We start from the raw sequence: 23,249 nt of genomic DNA, 5'->3' as shown, positions 1-23,249 counted from the left end.
TTTTTTCTAAAAATAGCTACTATTGTATAGATAATCCCTGCGAAGTTTCATAATGGGCTGAGAAGTAGTTTAGGAGCTAGACCGATTACAGTGCCGAAGCGCGGCGGTCGCCAAAAGAGCGAAGTAGTAAAAAATCTGATTATAATATAAAAAATATATTTATATTACTGACGGTGCACAACAACATTTTAAAAAGATTTAATTGTATTAACTTGTTATATTTCAAACAGGATTGTGGTAAAGATGCAGAATTTCATTTTCGTGCCACTTCACATGGCAGAAGGGCAATTTGACGGTCTCGGTGGTAACCTAAAACGCCTGGAGACACAGGCTAGTTTACATAACGCATTAAACAAAGCCATCACGATACCCGACCGCTTATACATGTAGGCTAGAACATCAATGCCACAAACTCATATTATTATTATTCATATATATTTTAATGTTTCAAACTTGTATTTCACAAAGTTGGCATATTTATATAATAACTTTTTTCTACTAAAATAGCCAATATTGTATATATATATTATCCTTGCCAAGTTTCAAATGTTGTTGTGCACCGTCAGTAATATAAATATATTTTTTATATTATAATCAGATGTAATTGAATCGTTAGAGCGATGCAAAACATGATAAAATCCTCTAATCGAAAGTATTTCGTTTAATTGAAAGATTTTACTACTTCGCTCTTTCTGGCGACCGCCGCGCTTCGGCACTGTAATCGGTCTAGCTCCTAAACTACTTTTCAGCCCATTATGAAACTTCGCAGGGATTATCTATACAATAGTAGCTATTTTTAGAAAAAAAATAAAAAAAATATAAATATGCCAACTTTGTGAAATTCAAGTTTGAAACTTTCAAACACATTTTTTTCAAAAAAAAAAACATTTTTCAATTTCCAAAAATACAATAAAAAAGCTCATTAAATGAAGTATTTATTTCATTGCTTTATTTATTTTATTGTAACATTTAAAAACTTGATAATTGGATTCGAAGTGGCGTATACCAGCCGGCCAGTCAAAACTTCAAAGTCCTTTAACTCGCTTACCAGGCTTTATACTTTAATAATATTTTGTATCTGGATCGAGGACATATACAGGTATAACATAATGAAATATTACGAAAATCTGAGACATCGAGTTTTTTTTCGTGCCCGCTTCACGTGGAATGCCCCATATATATTATCACAATGGATTTATTAAGATATTATTATCATAATATTTATATGGACCCTTCGCCATTACTCCTTACATCTGACAGAACATTGAAGTTTTTATTGTATTTAGCAACTGAAGACCGGCATTATCCACTATAGTATTAAAGAAATCGTCAAATCGATCGCAAGACAAGATTAGTCAATAGAGAGGACGATCTATTTATTTTATAGGGACTTTAAAATAGATTTAAATTAAATAATATTAATTGAACAAGTTTTGCGAAATGGGTTCAGTTGATTTTCATATCGAAGGCGCTTCGGCTACACGATTAATTGATATTAAATTAGTACTTACTCTTAATGAGTACTTGAAGCGACTGGTTGTCCGGGGGTCCGTTGTCCAGGTGGAATGGTATGACGGTCGTCAAATACTGAAACAAAAGAAATGCACATAATATTAAAAAAAAGGAACGAAATATGCGTAGTACAGTGAGAATCCTATGGTATGTTAGACGCCAATTATTACTACTGCCTCGAAGGAATGTACACGATACGAGTGTTTCTACCGTGCAAAGATTCTGAGTTCGAATCCCGGGTCGGCCAAAAATAATTGTGGCTGTTTTTATTTTTTAATTTCGTAGTCACAGCTGGAAGTCAGGAAGCTCGCGATGTGAGACCCCGGATAAAAGTAAAGGTGTTGGTCCTTCGCCTGATCTCTCTTCAGTCATGTCGGATTGCCGTCTCACCGGACTATGAGAGTGAAGGAACTGAGAGTGCACCTGTGTATTGCGCACACACTTATGCGTTATAATGTCTTCCGCGTACCTAGCAGATTTTAAGTGAGATTGGCCACGTAGCTGAAATTCGGCTAGGAGTGATTCATTCATTACACCTGATACGTTTAGCAATTTATTCGAACTGTTAATTTAATTTAAGTAGTTTTATGAAATTTATTTAGCTCATTGTCGATATTTTGTCTGTTGTGCAAATAAACGTCCAATTTACTATAATATTTATCTCTCGCATATTTGTATTATGGTTGGCGCGCATCTGGTCTGGTCAATGATGCAAGTACTTGTAGTCTTCTTATTTTCAATTGCGCGTTCCGTTATGTGTCGTAAAATTAAATACCGTAATATTGTATTGAACAGATCGCTTTAGTAGCTTATTATCTTGGAGGATGCTGTATTCTATTAAATATTCTTCTATTTTGTAAGTTAAATTTAATAGCTGTCCTATTTAGGTTGAAATAGTCACAAAATAAACGTAATTATGTGTACTTATTATAAATATCAGATTTTTTTTTTATTTAATATTGATTCCACAGATAGAATATTCTATGTCATCTACCTACCAGACTCTAGATATTCAAAGAACCCCGAAAGAAAAAATAACAAAAACAGTATTCTTACCTTAGACTCTGAACTACTGCTGTTAAGGTTGGGCGAGCGCGGCTGTCCAGGTCTCTTCTTCTTCTCGATGTGGTACTGGCGGCGCTTGTTCTGCACAGCCAGCAGGAGCGATATGAACGTGTTCTTCAATTCCTTCTCGTACTCCAATTCGTCTCGTAGAGCCAGCTCCGCGATCAGGGTCTCGGAGAACTCGCGGATCAATACTTCTAATTCCATGAAGATCTCGTTTAGCTGGGCCAGGGATAGAGTGCGGAGTTCTGGAAGATAATAGCGGTACAGTTATATTAAAGAAAAATAACAGAATCTTGATTCTTAAGATAAATATACTAAGGTAAAATTTTGTATATCTAAAAAGACAACAAAGAAATATGAAACAAATTAATATCAGGTATAAATCATTTTATATCTATTAAAACTTATTTTATAGCTAGTCTCAGAGGAATATAAAAATGGCAATCACCAAAGAAATTTAATAAATTATCAGATGCAAATTATGCTGGTCTGTAACGTAAATTACCTGACCAATGACTCATAGAAATAATTCATTTCTATCTAAACATCCGCTACAATAAAAAAATACTTATGCAATTACAAATTGATGGTTATCGGAAACATCGACCTAATTAATATAAAAGTATAGTTTACATTCGCCTAATTCACGCATAATCGATGGTAAACTTTCAAAGCATGTTATGAAAACAGAGTGCGAATTAATCGTTGGAGGTGAATGTACTCCCCAATTTGTTGTTCGCAGCGAGGCTCGGTACTCGATGACATTATGATTTGATTTAGCTATATTAGTTTGGTGCCGTTATGATGGTGTCCTGAATAGATTAACAGTTTATGATTATGGACTAATGATTAATGGTCATTGGAATCTAATTATTGATTATACTTTATAGTATGACAATGCGTTGTTCATAGTCGTTAAAGTCGTTTATTGTTTGACTGTTACATTTATTATATACTAGCTGACCCGGCAGACTTCATACTACCTCATGGATAAATAAAAGACCTAATCTTTTGTATAAAATGATTTTAAAACAAACAAATCGAATCCGTATTTAATAAAAAAAAGCATTTATTGAATAAATAATTTAGCCTATCTCCTACATTGTCACTCACTAAAGAACGCAATTCTGACATAGCAATACGACTATTTTCTTGATCTGTCTGTCTCTGGTCATCAGTGCGGTTAGCACGTGAGGTAGCTCTTCGCACATTTGATTGACTACGACGACCTAAGTCAGGTCGTCTTCTCCCTCGGCATCGTAAATTGTAATTAATCAAAGTGAGAAAATTTCCCGCTCATTTAGCAGTAAAGTGTCACTATCACAAAAAGAGCACATTACTTGGAATGTCACTATCACAAAGGATCACCAAAGTAAAGAAAGTTCTCGCGCACGTAACCACAAAGATAGATATAATATCGTAATAATACTTTTTCCGTGCTCTGAAATGCGACAGGATGGATTGACATATTAGTTGGTTGTCAAATCTAATGTCAAATATTATGATTGCGTTCAGAAATTTAACTTAAGATTCATAATTTAATTTGTGACAAAACTTAAGATTTATCTTTCGATTTCTATATAGTCTTATTAAAAAAATAATCGGACAGATTAACAACTGAAGTTAGCTAAAATTGAGTTTCTCGAAGCCGACCACTATTTATGTACTATGTATTTTGAGACTATGCAATTTTGTCGCGTTCGCGATTCACTTTCACTTTTGTTGAGTTTCAGAACGCGATATTAGATCCTCCAACGCGCACGCGAATTTGAACTTTATGCAGCGGTAATAAATTACAAATTGACTCTACGTATTAGTTAGAAAACGTTTGTATGGGAAATAGAAAAATGCTGTTTTGAGGATTTTCCCGGCAATTATTCGAATTTTTCTCACCTTTTAAATCTTCCCTAGACCTCCACGAATAATTCAAGACCAAGATAAGATAAATCCGTTCAGCCGTTCTCGAGTTTTAGCGAGACTAACGAACAGCAATTGATTTTTATATATATAGATTAGATTTGGTATGTTAAACGTTGTTGAAATGCCAGTAGAAATAATTTGCTTTTTCTCAATAAATCATTAAAACGTTTTATAGTTATCATAAGGTTATAAAACGTTCAGAGCATAGAAAATAGTGATTTAGTATTGATAAATATATTTAGACCGAGTATAGGAATTTTTGCTTTGAATGACGAGACGAGCTTGCAGTTCGCCTGATGGTAAGCTATACTACCGCTCATAAACAGTGGAAACACCATCTAACACCTTGAATTACAAAGTATTGTTTGCTATTCCACTGCGCTTGTCATCCTGAGATATGAGATGTTATACTAATTATGTCCAGTAGTTACACTGGCTACAATGTCCTTCAAACGGAACACAACAGTGACTACACACCGCTGCTTGACTTTGTGGTGGTAAATATGTAATAGGTACGTCACCACCATTTTTCCCCATAGTGACTACTGGACCCTAATCAAATTCTAGAAAGTCCTCATAACTTTTCCAACAACACTAATTTGATAATCTTGTATCCACGCTCGCTGAGATACTCCAATTTATCAGGGGTCACCGACCTCGCAAATGATTCGAGTGTCAGGGTTGTAATTAAAAACTCGACATATCGCATAACACTCATTAAATAAAAACGTTTTTTATCTTTATCCACCCGCATTTTGCCAAATGCCATAAATGTTAACAGTCATTAGGGATTAATCAATTTTCGGATTAAAATGGTACGTAAAGATGTTTTTTTTTTCAATGTATTTTTTATACGGTTCATTAACTAGGTAACCAACAAAATTGTCAAAATATTAAATTTAGATACATTTTTAATTTTTTTCAATCATGTCTGTTCATAAAATGCAAAAAAAAATCTGAAAATATTCTGTTTGAAAAATGAAATGATAGATACCTATGTAAGTAGAAGTTAATGGCGTAAACTTCAATTATTTTGCCTACGTTCAAAGTTTGCTTTTACGGAATGAGAAAAATAGGCACGTATTTCCAACATTGTGAATTACATGTTCTGTTAATCTTGTTACTAACGTCAAATGCTTGTTACATTTCCTGTAACAAGCATTTGACGAAACTAAATACACTGTTGACTTTAGAAAGCAAACATTTATTTATCTCGACGTTCGCACAGTATTGAATAATAGCAGTTACATGTTACGCATAGTAAGAAGGTGCGACAAAAACTTACAAAACGACATGAAATCATTATGTCATTCGCGAGGTGCTCAAGTATCTACAATTTGAGATTAAGACCGGTTTCCACATTTATTATTTTGTCTTATAATATGGTTCTATACTTAGTTCGTGTAGCTAGAAACCAGTATAAATAACCAGTATTTACAATTCTGTATATAAAACCCACGTGGAATTGATTCTAGTTTTTTATTCGTTATTATTTAAATCAGAGTTGTTAAATTTAACGGTTTAGCCTTCTAAAAGTCCTGGCTAAAGTAAGCTAGACGTTGTATTATTAGAATTTATTTGAACGAATAATATAAATGTAGTGACCCTAATGGCCGTAAATTGATCAAATCTAGCTAAAGCAAATAAATCAGGAACAAGAATCAAGGCTTTACTGAGTCATCTCACAACAAATAGGTCACTTTAAGTAATAATTGCGTCTCAAACGTTGGCTAATACAATTAGGCTTGTTACTTACTGTCTTCGTATAAAGGCGAACTCAGTACTTCTTTGCCTTTCTCCAAAGCCTCGTTGTACTCCAGAATGTCTCCTTCCGATGACGGGGTGTCTTGCATCATATCGTCTATTTCTTGGATCACCTGTAAGATCAAAGAAAAATGTTAATCCATTTAAATTAGCATATCATTATTGATGAATAATTTCATTTAAACTAGTTATCTAGAAATGCATTGCAAAGACATAATGAGTGAGGATGAAATACGGACTATATTCTCTAATAAAATATTAAGACCAACAACATTAAACTATGATTTAAAAGAATTAAAAGATGTTTTATTGGAAAAGTGCCATTCTTCTTTATTGTCCAGAGTGTGTATTAACAGCGCACCTCATCAGCAGTTTTGACAGGGCACTCATGGTCCTGGTGGAGCCCACCCAAGATCAACGCGTGCATGTCCAGGTCTGACGCGACAGCCTCGTCCTCCGAGCTGTGGATCTCGTCGTCGGGGGTCATTGAACCCTGCACGTAGAGAATATTTTGTTAATTACACATCCAAGAGAGTTCTAAATGGTGAACAATATTTTAAATGGTGAACAAAGTTTTCTTTTAAAATTATAATTTGGTTTGAGATATGCAATATATATTTCGATACGAGTTAATTAAATTACATAACGAGAATAAGGTAAAATTAATTATACATATAATTAGAGATTATATGAAAGTTCATAATTCCAAACAATAGCCATTTTAACGGATTAAAATGCATTGTCCCAGCAATGAGTCTCATTGTATTCAAACGCATATTCATGCTAAGAAAGCAGTTTAATTAGAGCTCCGTTTTTTCATAACTGCAACTATATTTAAACACAAGTGAAATAATTGGTCGTTCCCACGAAACAAAAGTGTTCGTTGGAGAGCCACTCGCTCTTTTGTGGCGGCCATCGAGCGGTGTTGTGTTACTGACAAAACGAACAAAAGACAGCTTCAAACTGTGAAGGTTGCACAAAACAGGTACCCGATCCAGTGATGCAAGCAAAGCTGCAGGCAGGCAGTGAAATAGTATGAAAACTTTGTTGCCGTTTTGAATTTATGGCCTAGGTTTTTTGATCTATTTAGGAAATAGCATAGGAACACGATATTCTTATTAAAGATATAATAATATTAACCCTGTATTCTATACTGTCCTGTTGCTAGACACAAGCCTTCTCTACTACTGAGAGGGATTAAGTCTTAGTCCACGTTGGCGTAGTGCGTATTGGCAGACTTTACATACCTTCAAAATTCTTAAAGGGAGCCTCTCAGTATGCAGGTTTCCTCTTGATATTTTTACGGTTTATGCAAACGATAATACCCATAGTATACTCGAATAACTTTAGGAAAGTTAGAGTCATGCTCTTAGATTTTGAAGCTGCGGATATTCGTCTTGGTAGTCCGTTCCGACCCCAGCTAGGGTTTCGTCGCTTACATTTTATTTTTTAGAGAAAAGAGAGAACTTTTTAATATGCGATAGGTCTGCTCGATCCTTAAATTAGCCTATATTAATTGACACTTAGTATGCATTTAGATTACCTAATTGTGTACTGAGAACGTAAAACGATGCTGAGGACGGTGATGCAATTATTTTCAAAACAGGATGATGTATAATTAAGACAATGCGCAAATTAGTTGAAAATAGCAACTATATGAAGTCATTTTGTTTCATATTGTAAACATCTGTAAAGATAATGCAATCAACATGACTAAAACACTGTTTTTGGCTTTAAAGACCTATATGTTATAATAAACCTTCCAATAAGCGTTTAATATTTAAAACGATGTGGTAATTTGTACGCCTTTTCGGATTAATTGTGTACTAGGAAGAGATAATACAACCGTGACAGTATTTCTTATGGTAGTGAATCATAGCATGACGTCCGTGAGTATGATAATAACAATAGTTATCATGCACTTTGTATCTCTGGACAGCTATGGAAGCAAAAAATGTATTCCGTATTTAGGTTTCTTGCGAGCACCTATGTATATGTTGCTTTGTTCTAAGTTTGATATTTTTGCATTCAATGAGTATCTATTTGTATATATAATTATATAAAATAAAATATTTGAGACAAAACCGATGCTATATTTAGTTGCAACAATTCTATTTTTAATAGAAATTATCTCTATAGGTTCCTAACATTATAATTAGAACACATCAAGATCATATTTACAAAATGGGACGTCATTCTAATGAAGCAGGATTCCATTTTTTGGAATCTAGAGGATAGAATGTCCAAAGGATCTGTGGGAAGGAAGGGATGGTAACGGAATAGTTAATGTAAGAAGAAATAAATTTTATTTACCTTCTTATCACTCAAATTCAATGTAGGGATGTGCATCTTCCGTGAGAAAGATTTAGTCCAGTCAATTGGTAATATGTTGCCAAAGTTTCCGGTGATCGTCCACCACATTCTGGAAAAAAAATACAATCTCAACTTTGCTTTTCGAATAATATTAATACTTAAAACTAGAGATGCGTAAGTAATTGAAATTGCTGTGAGTTTTTAATAAAGGGACGTTCATTTAAATATAAATGGTGCATCATTACCGCGCATGATAGCCATCGATGAATGTAATTCATATTTTAGCTACCTCGTGTTTATGATTCACGAATAAGACATTTTCATCTTATACGGGGGCATTGGCTTGAAACACCTTAACACAATATCACAATAAAAATAAAAGCGGTAGTAAACGTTAACTGTGAAAAGAAAACAAAATTATATTATAGAAACTTTTAAACGCACGCATGTAAATTTAAATACATACAACAAAAGGGTTAAGACGGGTTTATTACCATAAAAATATAATTTATAAAAATAGAAAACGTAAACTTGTAACTTTAACGTACTTTTATTTCCTTCAAACTCGAAAACGTTAGATTTAAAAAACGCCGCTGGTGGAGATTACATCTAAAGAACATTTTTGGTTTTATTTCTTGATCTTATCTGTAGATGATTTGATTCATTAAATTGTTGGAGAGTTTCTATCGGTTGGAATTAATGGCTTAGAATTAGAATGACTTATGATTTTATATTAGTTAACTAACTATTATGTTGTCTGAACACTGATTTATTTATGTTTCGAATAATTATAGCAAAGAAACAACGATCATTATTAGTAGTATGCGATGTATACTTAAATTTGACCGACATTTGGAATTTTTTGCCAATGGCATACCCTATATTCTATAAACTATATGCGTAAGTCCCAAAACCATTAACTCGAACCTTGGTTCCAACAAGGTTGCGGCGTGAAGTCAGAATTTGGCGAGGTCTGACTAACATCCCGTTTGACGCATCCTCGGTTGGGAAGAGCTCAATTGCGTTAGTTCAATTATTTGCGAGGCAAGGTCGTCGGGAGCGACTCTGTCCGGGTTCTGATGTAGTTGTATTGTTTTTATGTGCGTATCTTTAGGATGCAAGTCAATAGATAACAGAAAATCTACGTCGATCAAAACATTCATTCAAAGATGATCTTAATATGACATATAATTTTCAAGTGGTTTTTGATTATGGAATCCTTTTAGAAAATACTCTACAAACAAAAATAATAATGTTAAAAGATTTTTGCTCTAAACTTCTATTCAATAAAACCTTAGGGCCCAAATGTAAACGAAGACTAAGTGGAGGATAGAGAGTGATAAATAGATGAGTCTACGATTGAGGTCAGTTTCATTAAACGATGCATGTAGCTAATTACAAATTACTCTCTATATTAGATTTGTTCGTTTTAATATTATGTTGTTCTTTATTACTGATTTTACAACCATAAATCGTATCTTTATAAAACTCGTTATACTTATTACAACTATAAAGTTGGAGCTGTGCCAATTCTTCTCAATGCAATGGAAAGCTTTTAAGTCAGTTAAGATATTATACCTATATATTAACATATACATCTGATTGAATCCTCGTTCACACGGTTGAAATCCATTATTCCATTGACACGCTGATACATTCGCGATGTCATCTTTCATCGTAAAAGTGATACATATGTAATTAATTCCGTATAAGACACCTGCAGTTTGCACTCAAAATGATGTCTTGCAATTGTAGTGTTAGGTTCACATAGATCAATAATTAGTAATAAATTTATACTTCTTTGTTTTTATCATGATACATCAATTATATTAATCATTGTTGTTTTCTGTTCTGTTATCTATTCTTTGCATCTTCAGTATATTTTTACGGTAATAAGTTATTGTATAGACATGAAAAATGTGTTATTTATTATGTGTATTATTAGTACTACTAAGTGATTCATAATTTTAAAGCCAATTTATAAAAACATGTTCAAAAATATATATGACAAATAAAATCCAGTAATTGGTTTAGGGTCCTGTTTTATCTCGATACGGCGTAAATACTTAACTTGTCGGAAGTCACATACAAATCTCAGTCTTGGAAAATACAGTTCCGATATCAAAAGAATGTTTTGCTATAACAGTACAACTGTTTGCATCGTTCGTTTGATTGTGTTGACGTAGATTCTTTTCATAGTTCGTCCGGCGAACAATCAAAGAATCCGAAAATAACGTTTGATATAGGACTTGTATCCGACAACTTGCTGTGAGCCTGTGGTTTAATAAATGTTTGTTTGACTGTATTCGTCGGTAATATTGTACATATCATTGGAACAAAGCTATCTAAGAAGATATTAAAAATATCTAGAGAAATATAATTGCATCTAAAAAAAATAATCTTAAAAATAATGCTACGCCATCATTGTAGATTTTTAAAATTTTCTGAGATTTTTTTGCAATTTTTTGTCAAAATGGTGAATTTCATGTAAAAGTCAAAATTCTTCTGGATCCTGTATGAGAACGAAAAACACCTATTAAACGTCTGTGAGTCACCGGAGGCACAAATTGGTGCTAATTCGAGATCTCGCATGGCTCGCCGCACCGCTCAATTGAGGAATGTGTCACTTCATATCACGTACTCCTGCCTGTGATCAGGATAAGGATACTGCACTCAACTTTGCCGAGATTTCTTTGGTCTTAAAACTCAGTAGTGACTGTTTTAATTTCGGCTTCCAGAATTAAATTATTTTAATTAGAAAACGCTGGCACCATGACCATAATATTCATCAGTTACAAATTTAAAAGATTTCCAAAAAAATCTTAAATAGAAATATTTGACTTCAAACCTAAATTTCTAATATTTTATTCAGTTTCTATTATCACTAGTGATGTCAACAAATTGAAATAGGCCTATGATAATAATCCCAATTTGAATAGAAGCTAATAAATATAGTTTTGTATCTTGTTCACTGAGCTATTATAACAGAATTAGCATAACAATGTTAAAATATTATTCATTATCACGAATTAATTTGCATAAATGCTGTAAGCTTGATGGATTGATATAGATTATTAAGATGTTTTGTAAATTGGATCTTGTCTTCGGCTTCTTATGCGTTTTACATTTTAAGAAATTTATTAAAATAATTATTACAGATTACTAACAACCCGTTATTGACTAATCACGATACTTAATGACTTGACTTTGAAAATGGAAAATCTCGATAAGCATTGGATTAACCACGATAGCACAATATTCTAAGAATTGCTGATAATAGTGAACATTCATTAAAATTTCCAGCATTGTATGTTCAAATTTGAATCAAAATAATTATTTTCCATTTTCAAGAGTATATGTTAAAGACAAGCAGTTCATTTACATCTAGCCAGACTTAATTAAGTTTGCCTGTTTTTTGTACAGCATTAGCTGTTATGACAGGTATAACGGATACATCATGAAACAAATATTTGTGTTGTGTGAGAATTGAACCTCTGTACCATTCACTTCCTAAGCCGCTACTGCTAGAGGTCGACGATCTTGAGCATTCACAATAAAATGAGATTTTAGAATTCCTCACGCTATTACCTTTGCGCTTAAGTTAAGTACGACTAATGCTCAATTAATCATGGATCAGTAGTACAGAAAGTTTATGACAACTTCTAAACATAATGGCTGTAAGATTTTAAACCTCATATAATCAGTTTTTACGTTGTTGATGGGAGTTGAAGTTAAACTGTGTCATCATACCGCAATATTTATCTTTTTGCACTTGTTTTTATCTATATTATCTATGATTTCGATTATCTAATCCGTACCAATTTATCCTACTGCATTTTAAAATTTTCCTGCAATTCGCTTTAAATTTGTATTAACGGAAATAACATTGGCAGATAACTAAAATAATCCAGTGTAATAACATATTTTAAATGGCGTTACGTCAATATATTTCATATTTATTCCTTAAGGTGGTAGCTCAAGGTCCATTTTCATACATTTTGTTTCGGCTTTAATCTGGGTAACTAAACAAGTATTGGCAAGTAAAGAATTTAAATTCACGTCTAGTTAGTGATTAGTTCTCGCAGTTGAAGAAAAACGTAAAATAATTAATAATCATGGATATTTCGGTCTTTAAAATTTAATATGACGAAATTTTAAAGGCAGAAATATCCATGATTATTAATTATTTTTACCAACTGCGAGAACTAATCACTAACTAGACGTGAATTTAAATTCTTTACTTGCCAATACTTGTTTAGTTACCCAGATTAAAGCCGAAACAAAATGTATGAAAATGGACCTTGAGCTACCACCTTAAATTATATAATTCAAGTTACTTAATGCTTCGGATTGTAATTTTATGTTAAGCATATTTTAGAACTACGTGAAGAGTACGTGCATAATGTCTTTCGAAAAGTGACAAGTATTTTCTGACGTTTACACAATTTGTTTGAAAGAAGGATTTTATCTTTGCATCTTGACTTTAGCCCCAAATATTACAGTCTTCTGCCATTCGTACCTAAATCAAATCCTTTTCAACCATAATCGACTCATAATTCTTATTTATCTTTAAGTTTCCTCAAATGTTGAGTTCTATTACATTAATTGAATCAAGTACTTTCCCGTGTTCTTTTGTTTTATTAACTGATTTGTGCATTCCTATTTCGGATGTGTAACCTAGATCAACATCTGTTGTCGCGACATTAGTGCGGTAGATTTTTTCTACTTCCCGCCGCTGCTCACAAAACGATCTGTCAGCCTTTAGAGGAGATATTGTACTTTAAGTAGAATGTTAAATGATTTCTATTAAGGGATTTTTTTTTTTGTTGCGTGGGTTTGTGTCATGTTTATATTTGATGATTTATTTTGTAACATTTGTGATGAGAATTGGGTTTTTGTAACATTTTTAATTGTTCACAATGTTGTATTTCGTGAGAATAAAGTCAAGGTGTTAAGAAGTTGTTGATTATTGTAGACTAATGAATCCGTCGCGTAAACGCTATTTTAGGATGTAATACAAGGAAAACAACTTGGTCATTTGTTGCGTACAGTATAATTAAAACTAATAATAAATGGAATCTGTCATACTGGAATAATATAAGTCCCTGCATTCTTGGAAAACACAGATGTAAACTGTACCTTGTAATTCTATGAATGAACAGGTTTTATAAGGCATTTAATAAGTATAGTGCAATGCTTTAATATATTTAGCAATGTCGTACAAACATAAGTTGCTTCTACATTCATGTTACCACATCGAGCAACCATGAAAACGTTTTAACTCAACAATTGGATCCACACAAATATTTGCGGAATACACAAACATTGGCTTCCAACGGAATCTCTAGTATCGTCTAAAATCAGTCACTAAAAGCGACGCATGTATTTCCGTTGCGTTGCAAATGTGCAAACATTTAGTTCTTATTTGAACTCGCTCCCCCGGCTTAATTCCCAGATGAGGCGATCAACGATCTATTTCGGGCCTAAGTTTTAGATTCCAGTCATGCTACTAATCTAGATGTTTGTGTTACTCTGGTATGGAATGGTATTTACCGGTGCTTGACCTTTCGTCCGACATATTTAGGGGAAACAAGCAATCTATTTTATAAGGTGCGTGTTGTGTTTATTATTTTTAGTCACGGTTTTTAAGAATTAAAACGACTGTAAATTGTTTATTCTTCTGCATATGAATTTCAGATTACAGATACTTTCAAAGTAAAGCAGTACTGTCTAATTAATTTCACATATTATGACTATAATTACGTGTCAAAATAAGTGACGGGTTTCCGGTTACGTAATATAATATGCAACTGCAACAACATGTTGTTTTAGTCAAATTTTCGATTAGTTTACAGCCACGTCCCACATTATTACACTAAGAATGTTGTGAAGCAGTTCATTTTTTTTTATTTAAACACTTTTGTATAGAGGAAGGGACATTCGAGCAACCATCTGCTTCCAAATCATCGCCGTAGGTCATGAATACCCAAAATCCACGGAGGATTTGTAGTCAACCCTAAAAAGTTGCTGAACTCCCGGGAACACTGTGAAAGCCATGTCCAATTTCACCCAGATTTCTGTTTCACCATGTTCATAAAAGGTTACAGTAGAGACAAAACCGTCTTAGCAAAGATCCGTGAGGCCCAGCCATCGCTTATAAGGTGATGGGTACAAATACTACGCTCCCACGCATCGTGTGTCATTGTCCGTTGGTTGCTTTGAGAAAATACACAAAAATCTATACATTATTTAGCTAACTTCGCCGAAGCCTTGATTGCGATTCAAAATGTATTTTGTTAGGGAATATCAAGTTCCTCAAAACCGCAACGAAATTTGTCTAACTGAACGCATACTTAAGGCGGATAGACAGAGACATTTGATATGCAAATAAGATATGTGAAAGGACAGAATTAAGGTAAATATTGCAAAATAATTTTGGTATTTGTTTAAATTATGATTTTACTGATGTTATATTGTTTTGAATTTATTTCTATTAACTAAAAGTGTGTCAATTTATCTATTAGAGCTTGATGGAGGTAGTAACAAGGGTGTTAAGTGAGCAAAAACTACTCTTAACTTCTTTAGCTTAAACACTATTAATTTCTAATGTACGTGTTACTAGATTTAAAGAAAGTCTTCGAATAATGTTATTAACAATAATAGACGTAAAATGAATTCGAAAACGAAAAAGTATCCATTGTTACATTTCTGTTGTCTTCTCTGGTAAGCTTAGCCCGGTATCGACGTGGACTGATATACCTACCCATAATCAAATAGTTATCGATTTTAGCCCAATATTGCCTAATTCAGCGAAACAAGGTTCACTTACAACATCGGATATATTGAAATTTAATTAAGCTAATGTTCTACGGGAGTGGCGCGAGTGGGCATCTCTGACCTCTATGTTCAAGGCGAAATGACATCAATAATCTTAATAGCAGAGGTCTGGTGCGTTCGTTAGATATGCCATATGGCCCCCCGAGTAGAACACTTGATACTGGTGACATTTCGCATCTGTTTCTAGTTTATATTTGAATAAAGGTGAATTCATTGAGGATCTAATTTCATCAGGTGGTGTAGGAAAATTGTTGTATTAATTAAGATTATTTTTAGAATTGCAAAAGAACAAATGTATATAGTTTCTATGTGGGAAACTTTACTTTTTATTGGGCACGGCAAAGGAGTCACACTGCATCTGATCACAAGAGGAGTAGGGTCCAGATATTGTCTTAAAATATATTAACAATAGTTGTAAATTGTTGGCTATATAAGTTTTATAATAGTGCATCAAAGAGCATGACTAGAGGATACCCAGTCTTAGTTCGAGTTAAATATGCCTGTCCAGTTTTTACACTCACTGTGGCCGACAATGGCTAGAAAGACGTCATTTGAAATTTTTTATGTTTTTTAGGCTCATACCTTAAACGAACTTCTGTTCAACAATTAGACGATTGTAACACAGTAAATCTGGTGAAATTTAAAAACATGACCTCAAACAGAATAATTAAAATGAATAAGTATAGTTTGATTTAATTTGTGCTCAATATGTATAATAGGTTCTTATCATAACAATAAGTTTAATACTAATAATATCTCTGTATACCACTTTGAGTAGGTATACAGCCGTGTGAACGTGTCTTTATTTTCTTAATTTTTTTAATAAGCGCTTTCAGATTTTGTCTTTTCAATATGTATGTAATTATTGGATACTTTTATAAATTGAATGAGAGGTATCCAGAACTAGCGCAAGGTAGCCAATGCTGCTTTTTTGTCGTTAAATAACCTTTTTTTTATTCTTTGCAATATTGAGGTTATACTTTGTATACAATTTTGTTATGAATTAAAATTTGCATATATTTTTTCTGTATCAAATTAATCATTCTTCTTATCGTATCCGTATATGGTTTGCGTACCTTCAAAAATATTGAGGTAATAGCTTCCATTTTTCTTCTAGCCAAATGCAGCCTTCGCCTACTTTCCTAATTACATGTTCAAGCCATCTGCGACATTTTTATTAACTACTAGCTTTTGCCCGCGGCTCCACCCGCGTTATAAAGTTTTTCGGGTTAAAGTATTCCGTTATAAAAGTCGCGCTATATATTTTCCCGGGAGCCTATGTCCTTCCCAGGGTCTCAAACTGTCTCCATACCAAATTTCATCTTAATACGTTGGGTAGTTTTTGAGTTTAACACGTTTAGGCAGACGGATGCAGCGGGGGACTTTGTTTTATAATATATTTTTTAGAACTTTTTAAGAGGAACAATCCCGTCATATATCATTGTTGCATAACTTTAACCGTTTACGCAGCGCACGCACCGGACGCTCTCAAAACTAATAAATTGTCCCCGTTTTTGCAACATGTTTCATTACTGCTCCGCTCCTATTGGTCATAGCGTGATGATATGTAACTTAGAGCACTCCACGAACAAAGGGCTATCCAACGCAAAAAGATTTTTTCGGTTTGGGCCGGTAGTTCCTGAGATTAGCCATTACTGCTCCGCTCCTAATGGGTATAGCGTGATGATATATATATATATATATATAGCCTATAGTACTCCACGAACAAAGGGCTATCCAACGCAAAAAGAATTTTTCAGTTTGGACCGGTATTTCCTGAGATTAGCCATTACTGCTCCGCTCCTATTCGGTATAGCGTGATGATATATAGCCTATAACACTCCACGAACAAAGGGCTATCCAACGCAAAAAGAATTTTTCAGTTTGGATCGGTATTTCCTGAGATTGGCCATTACTAATCCGCTCCTATTGGGTATAGCGTGATGATATATAGCCTATAGCACTCCACGAATAAAGGGCTATCCAACGCAAAAAGAATTTTTCAGTTTGGACCGGTAGTTCCTGAGATTAGAGCGTTCAAACAAACAAACAAACAAACAAACTTTTCAGCTTTATATAATAGTATAGAATATAGATAGAAAAATAACAAATAAGAAACGTTATAAGTAAAAAACACAATACTGAATTACATAAATTTACTTCCAATAACTTTTTATTTAATAAGGATTTGGAATTGATAAATGGTAAATTTAGTAGGTGAATTGTTGAAACAAAGTAATTACTTTACGCACAATCGGCCTACAATCTTATCAATTTCGAGGTCATTCGCAGTAATCAGAATTATAAGAATTAGTTCAGTAGATTATCCGTCACGCAGTAGGGCGTAAGCACGAGATTACTTCCTGCGGTACATATAAGGTTTTGTACCGTCACGTGGCTGACGCGTAGGTGACGTTTGTAAATATAAGGTTCGGGTTCTATGATACTTCATTAACGCTGCGTTTTTTGTGACCAGTTTAGTGGGTGGGCTGAAATTTGTGTAAAGTTCGACATGAGTGATAATATCTTAGCATGTTAGCAAATCTAAAATAGCATTATTTTCTTTATTGGTAAGTATAATTCTACCTATTAATAAGGCAGAGAAATCAAAACAAAAGTGTATTTCGGTTCTCATCAATCGGTCAGAAAAATATTAAGTATATATTATTGAAAGTGAATTGTCAATTATTATAAATGTAAACATACGTCGGCATTTCCATACCGTTAGCATGTACAAAACCTTATAATACAATCGAAGACGAAAATGGCCGGTCCACTGGCCTCAAAGTCGGACCGCGCGGTTTCTCCATATCACTGCATTTGACCGATACCGTTATGTGTGCACTGCACGTTAGCGAATCAGATTTGAATACCGACTGTTTTGTTTTTTTTTTTGTCGAAAGGAATTTTTGTATTATGCCATCGGGTTACTCAACTTTTGTTGAACTCGGTGAGGTAAATGTATTGTTTTCAAAATTGACAAGTTGATGCTAATTGGCAATATATTTGGAAAGAAATTGTCTCGTACTCACGTTTTGTTTTAAAAAGTTTCAATAGAACGTTCTATACATGTGTAAGAAAAATCATAATTTTCTTTACTTAAAATAAAACTTGAAACTTTTTAAAACAAAACATTACAAATTCAATTCACATGCCATAATGATAATCTATGGCTAATTCTTGTCCCGTTTCTACCATGACATCCACCCGTGTTGTATAAAAAACGTTTTTTACTTTCCATAATACACTAACGAGCAATAAGTACAGTTAGCAAAGCCACAAATAGATACAAACCCATAAAAATAGCTAAAAAGGTGTATGCAACTTTCCCCAACTCCTCCACAATCGCGTAAACAAGTTGGAATGGCCTTAACAAATCTGTCAAAGCTAATCTGTCGTAAAGTTAAGAAACATTTTACGGTAGGTCCGGTCATAAATCTGTTTTTAACAAACCAATAAATACTGTTCACGTTTGCCTTTATTTATTTGAATATTTAAAAAAAGAATGTCGGGTTCGTTGTTTTTTTTATTATGAAATTGTTCCAAATTTCTAATAGTTCCATTGAAATAAAAACTATTTAAACGGATTTTATCGCGGTTTTTTATATTATTATTTTCTCCCGACGTTTCGAAGACTTTGCAGCCTTCATGGTCACGGGGGGGACAGTCAGTCCCCAGAAGGCTGCAAAGTCTTCGAAACGTCGGGAGAAAATAATAATATAAAAAACCGCGATAAAATCCGTTTAAATAGTTTTTATTTCAATGTTCTAATAGTTCCTTTTTTAATTTTGAACCCATTGGCAGGATTTAAATATTCCGTAAAGTATGTGATAAATATTTGCATTAAAATCATGGTCAAATGGTATTGTCTCTTATTCAGTTAGAACTATAGATCTTTTGATTTAATGAATTACTACTTGATCCCAGCAATTAATAGTGCATAGGCATAGGTCTTGTAAGGACACTGTCATGTGATTTGAATAATGTATGTGATTGGTAGTCTAACACCAAAGGTATTTGCTTATCCTTATAAGCAATTTAAATTGAAGCAACAATTCCATAGATTTCACCTTTAGGGGTTAATATTTTTTTCGTGAACTTTATCATATGTCTCATATTGTAATAAATGAATTAATAACGTTTTCTATCGTCTTAGAGATTCAAGCTAATTTTACGAGGTTCTAGATTCGATTTCCAGATTGAGCAACGCTGCAAATATTTCTAAAACAATTAGTTCCGTAAGAAGGAAGCTACATCAGATAGGTAAATAATTCTGCAACACGCGTTTAAAATAATTGTGCCAACCTTAAGCGGATAATAAGAGGTACTACAAGGAAAAACAACATAAAAAAATTGTAGGAAAAAATCTTATGACGTTAACGCTTGTCTAACCAAAAAAGAAAGCACATTACTATATTGTATGTCTAGTGTTCATATTAGCTTATCTAAACACGCATTACAGCCCGACCTTCCACCAAATAAGGCATGGGGTTAGGCAAAAATAGCAACGACTACAATTTACGATGTGAAACATGACTTAATAACAATGGGCAGTTTATGTCCACATAATGCCATAGATGGTACTATTCGCAAAGTTTGTATTGGCTTCTGTTGCAAATCGAATGTCTATGGTCAAAGGGCTGCTACCTTTTATAGAAATTTCGAGCTGTAGCCTCTTACGTCTCGACTAGAAAGTTGAAATATATTCAGTGTGTAGAAACAGCTTGTAATTACTTGTGAAAATCTGTGCCGACACTAATACACGTGAGCATTAGGTACGGCATAGCAATGCTTGCACATCATCGACATATTATGTACTACTTGCACATATTTATCACAACGATGAATAGTTATGCTATAGAATACAAATTCGCTTGTCGTTGTAAAGAAAGTATCATTGCATCTGCTGGAATAGGATCAAGAATCAATAGGTATATATCGGTGTAGGTCTTATGTAAATTTAAATAAATTCCTCCGTACTCAGAATGAACAAAAAAATTTGGATTCAATTTACAGAAACACAAAAATAAACGAAACTCGATAGTATTAAAACCTTTTTCTCTGTTTGACTTCTGGAATGAGGTTACATAATTATTTTCATCAACAAAATGTCAACAAAGGATTTAATAAATTGTTCAGTTCCCAGAAGAGCTTTCTCATCAACAAAACCAATGTACCGTGAACAAGTCATTATGAGCTACGCAAAATGCTCCGATCGAAGAAAACTATACATAGCGGTCGCGTAATCTGAAGAGTTCAGTGGGATTGACCCCACGCTCTTTAGTAAACCTTTGTTATTACTTTCGCTTGTTGGTTCCTAAATAGGTACAACATCGATACCGTACGCTTTATAGATCCGAAAGATATTATTATGATTTAGCAGAGAGAAACAATACCTTTGACGTTTTCTTTCCTTCTCTGTCTCCCTTAATTATTATGATCGACACTAGCGACATGTTTATAGAAATATCTATATAACAGAAAGGAATATCTATGACAGAGGGTGATGATATTTGTGTGCTTGAATCCTGGATAGAAGTACTTTCAGTTATTATCTTTTGGCATCAGACCTTTCACTACAGGACCTATAGTTGACCAGGAAATTCCGATCCCATTATTACTGAACTGACTACTAAACTAAATCAAGTCGTATTCACCTTTTCCAGAAGCTAGCCATAACACAAATCTTATACGAATAAGTCCAACAAAATTTGAAAATTAAGGCTGATATTTATAAGGCGTCATAATTTAAATGTCTGGTTATACTTCGCTCCAACTAATTATACTAATTAAAGTGACGAAAGGTATGACAGCCCATATAAATCCTGAACTAATTCCGGCCAGGCAGACGATATCAAAAAGGAAAATATGAAAAGTTAAAGCTAAAATAAACAGACGAATGAATAACGGCCCAAGTATTTGAATATCACAGCACGTCTACTTGATTTATTTGTGTTACTGTTATGAACTCGGTAAATATGCTGGTTTGTTGAATAAGCTTTATGTTTTTGCCGAAATAATAGTTTTGTCGTACCTAAATATTTTGGTAACATTGATATAGTATTATGCTAGATAAGATTTGAAAAAACTAATAAAAGGCGTGTAATTTGTTCATAGAATGGCTTTCTAACTGGATTTATAAAGATAGTAATATGTATCTATGAAAACTGGCAGCTCAAACAGTTTATGTATTATGAAATTAAGCATGAATTCAATAGTATGAAGTAAACGCCGATGTCATGGCTTATTGCTATAAGATGAAAGCTAACGCTCATTTACTATCTTAAGATAAAATTTTGAAAAGGTGTGTTACAAGATGAATGAGATAAAAAAATGATAAAAGAGTTATAATTGAAATTACATGCACATATTTGCATAAATGGACCAATGGCGATTATGTTCCGCTGAATTAACAACACGAGGAATAACAAAAACATAATATCACGTTACTGCAAATAGTACAATGTTGCAACTGCAGTTCCGAGAACCATGGGGCATCATCTTCCGAACGTTATTGAAAATTAATACTTCATAGATTGTTTTCTTGGAAGTATGTGCAAAAAATGATCTAGAACTTATGTTTAATTTATTATTTAAGCTTAAGTAAATATCAACCAGTCTGTGACTTTATAAGTTTTTTACATAACATCACGCATTTTATCCCCGAAGGGGTATGCAGAGGCGCAACTAGGGCACCCACTTTTCGCCAAATATGTTCCGTCCCATGATGTGATAGGGGGCGAGCCTATCGCCATATCGGGCACAAATTCCAGACTCCGGGCTGATACTGAGCAGAAAAACCCAAATATCACTTTGCCCGACCCGGGATTCGAACCCAGGACCTCAGAGCGCTATTGTACCGAACATGCAATACAACTACGCCACCGAGGCAGTCAGTATAAGTATAAGTATAAGTATATAAGTTTTTTGAGATCTTTAAATACTCTACGAGTAATGAATTATTGAAACTAATGGTGATTGCAATAGAACATAAAACTTCCTCAAAGCGCTATTAAACTGATTTTGAAAAGCTGATAGGTTGATGTTCCAGAAAGAATTTTCCAATATAGAGGACGTTAATCATAATTAATATTACGTTTTTGTTTAATCATAAACAAAAGCTTGAAAATATGTATTAAACCAAGCAAGAAACAGTTTACATGAACCCAAGCGTACATAATTTAGCTGGAATTTAAACAGGTCACCCAGTAACTACAAAGAGCACGACTTTATACGAAGCCTACATATATCTAGGTTATAATAGTCGACAACGCCTAGCAAATTGTTACGTCAGTGCTGTAATGCACAGTATATCGAGTTTGCTTAACACGATTTCATGACAAGGCTCTCAATATAGAGAGCTCCCTCTAACCGTTGACATTTCAGGAGGCTAACGTGGAAAATTGCCCTATATATCGTTAGGTTAGGTTATTATTGGAGACATCGCTTTTAGCGATATGGTCTCCTTTGTGTCGCTTATTGTGCTATTTTTACCTTGTACCTTGTTATTGTATTATTTTACGGTAAACACGACAACCATTACATTTTTGATAAAGGCTTCATTTGTTTATATCATTATGGATCCAATAATAAATATGGAAACATACATAAAAACCCAACATTTTGCTTTTAATATTATATTGCAGTAATTAAATAATACAGTATCCTGATTTGCCATAATACCCCTAAATAACATTATCTCCATCGGTAAAAATGTTGAAAACCTCTATCGTAACTGTACGGGCGTTCGAGAGCTAACTTCCAACAAAAAAAAAACACGATACTCGAGCTAAGGTTTTAAGGGTTCCGAGAATCGTTCCGAACTGGATTTCGGA

The 23,249-nt window shown here is 33.6% G+C and overlaps 1 protein-coding gene across 1 annotated transcript in view; it reads right to left on the bottom strand.

Annotated features, from left to right (window-relative positions):
• Positions 1–23,249, bottom strand: part of LOC115452400 (fasciculation and elongation protein zeta-2) — a 50,381-nt gene that overhangs the window by 2,364 nt on the left and 24,768 nt on the right. The window contains exons 2-6 of the mRNA XM_030180919.2: positions 8,578–8,686; positions 6,626–6,757; positions 6,257–6,377; positions 2,569–2,825; positions 1,512–1,587 (exon numbers count right to left, since the gene is read on the bottom strand). Coding sequence (XP_030036779.1) covers positions 1,512–1,587; positions 2,569–2,825; positions 6,257–6,377; positions 6,626–6,757; positions 8,578–8,686 — 695 coding nt within the window. The remainder of the gene's footprint in view (positions 1–1,511; positions 1,588–2,568; positions 2,826–6,256; positions 6,378–6,625; positions 6,758–8,577; positions 8,687–23,249) is intronic.

The sequence above is a fragment of the Manduca sexta genome, chromosome 11 (assembly GCF_014839805.1).
Source record: "Manduca sexta isolate Smith_Timp_Sample1 chromosome 11, JHU_Msex_v1.0, whole genome shotgun sequence".
In the NCBI taxonomy this organism is placed as follows: domain Eukaryota; kingdom Metazoa; phylum Arthropoda; class Insecta; order Lepidoptera; family Sphingidae; genus Manduca; species Manduca sexta.
The sequence above is the reverse complement of the archived record's forward strand: the minus strand, read 5'-3'. Positions and strand labels throughout refer to the sequence as shown.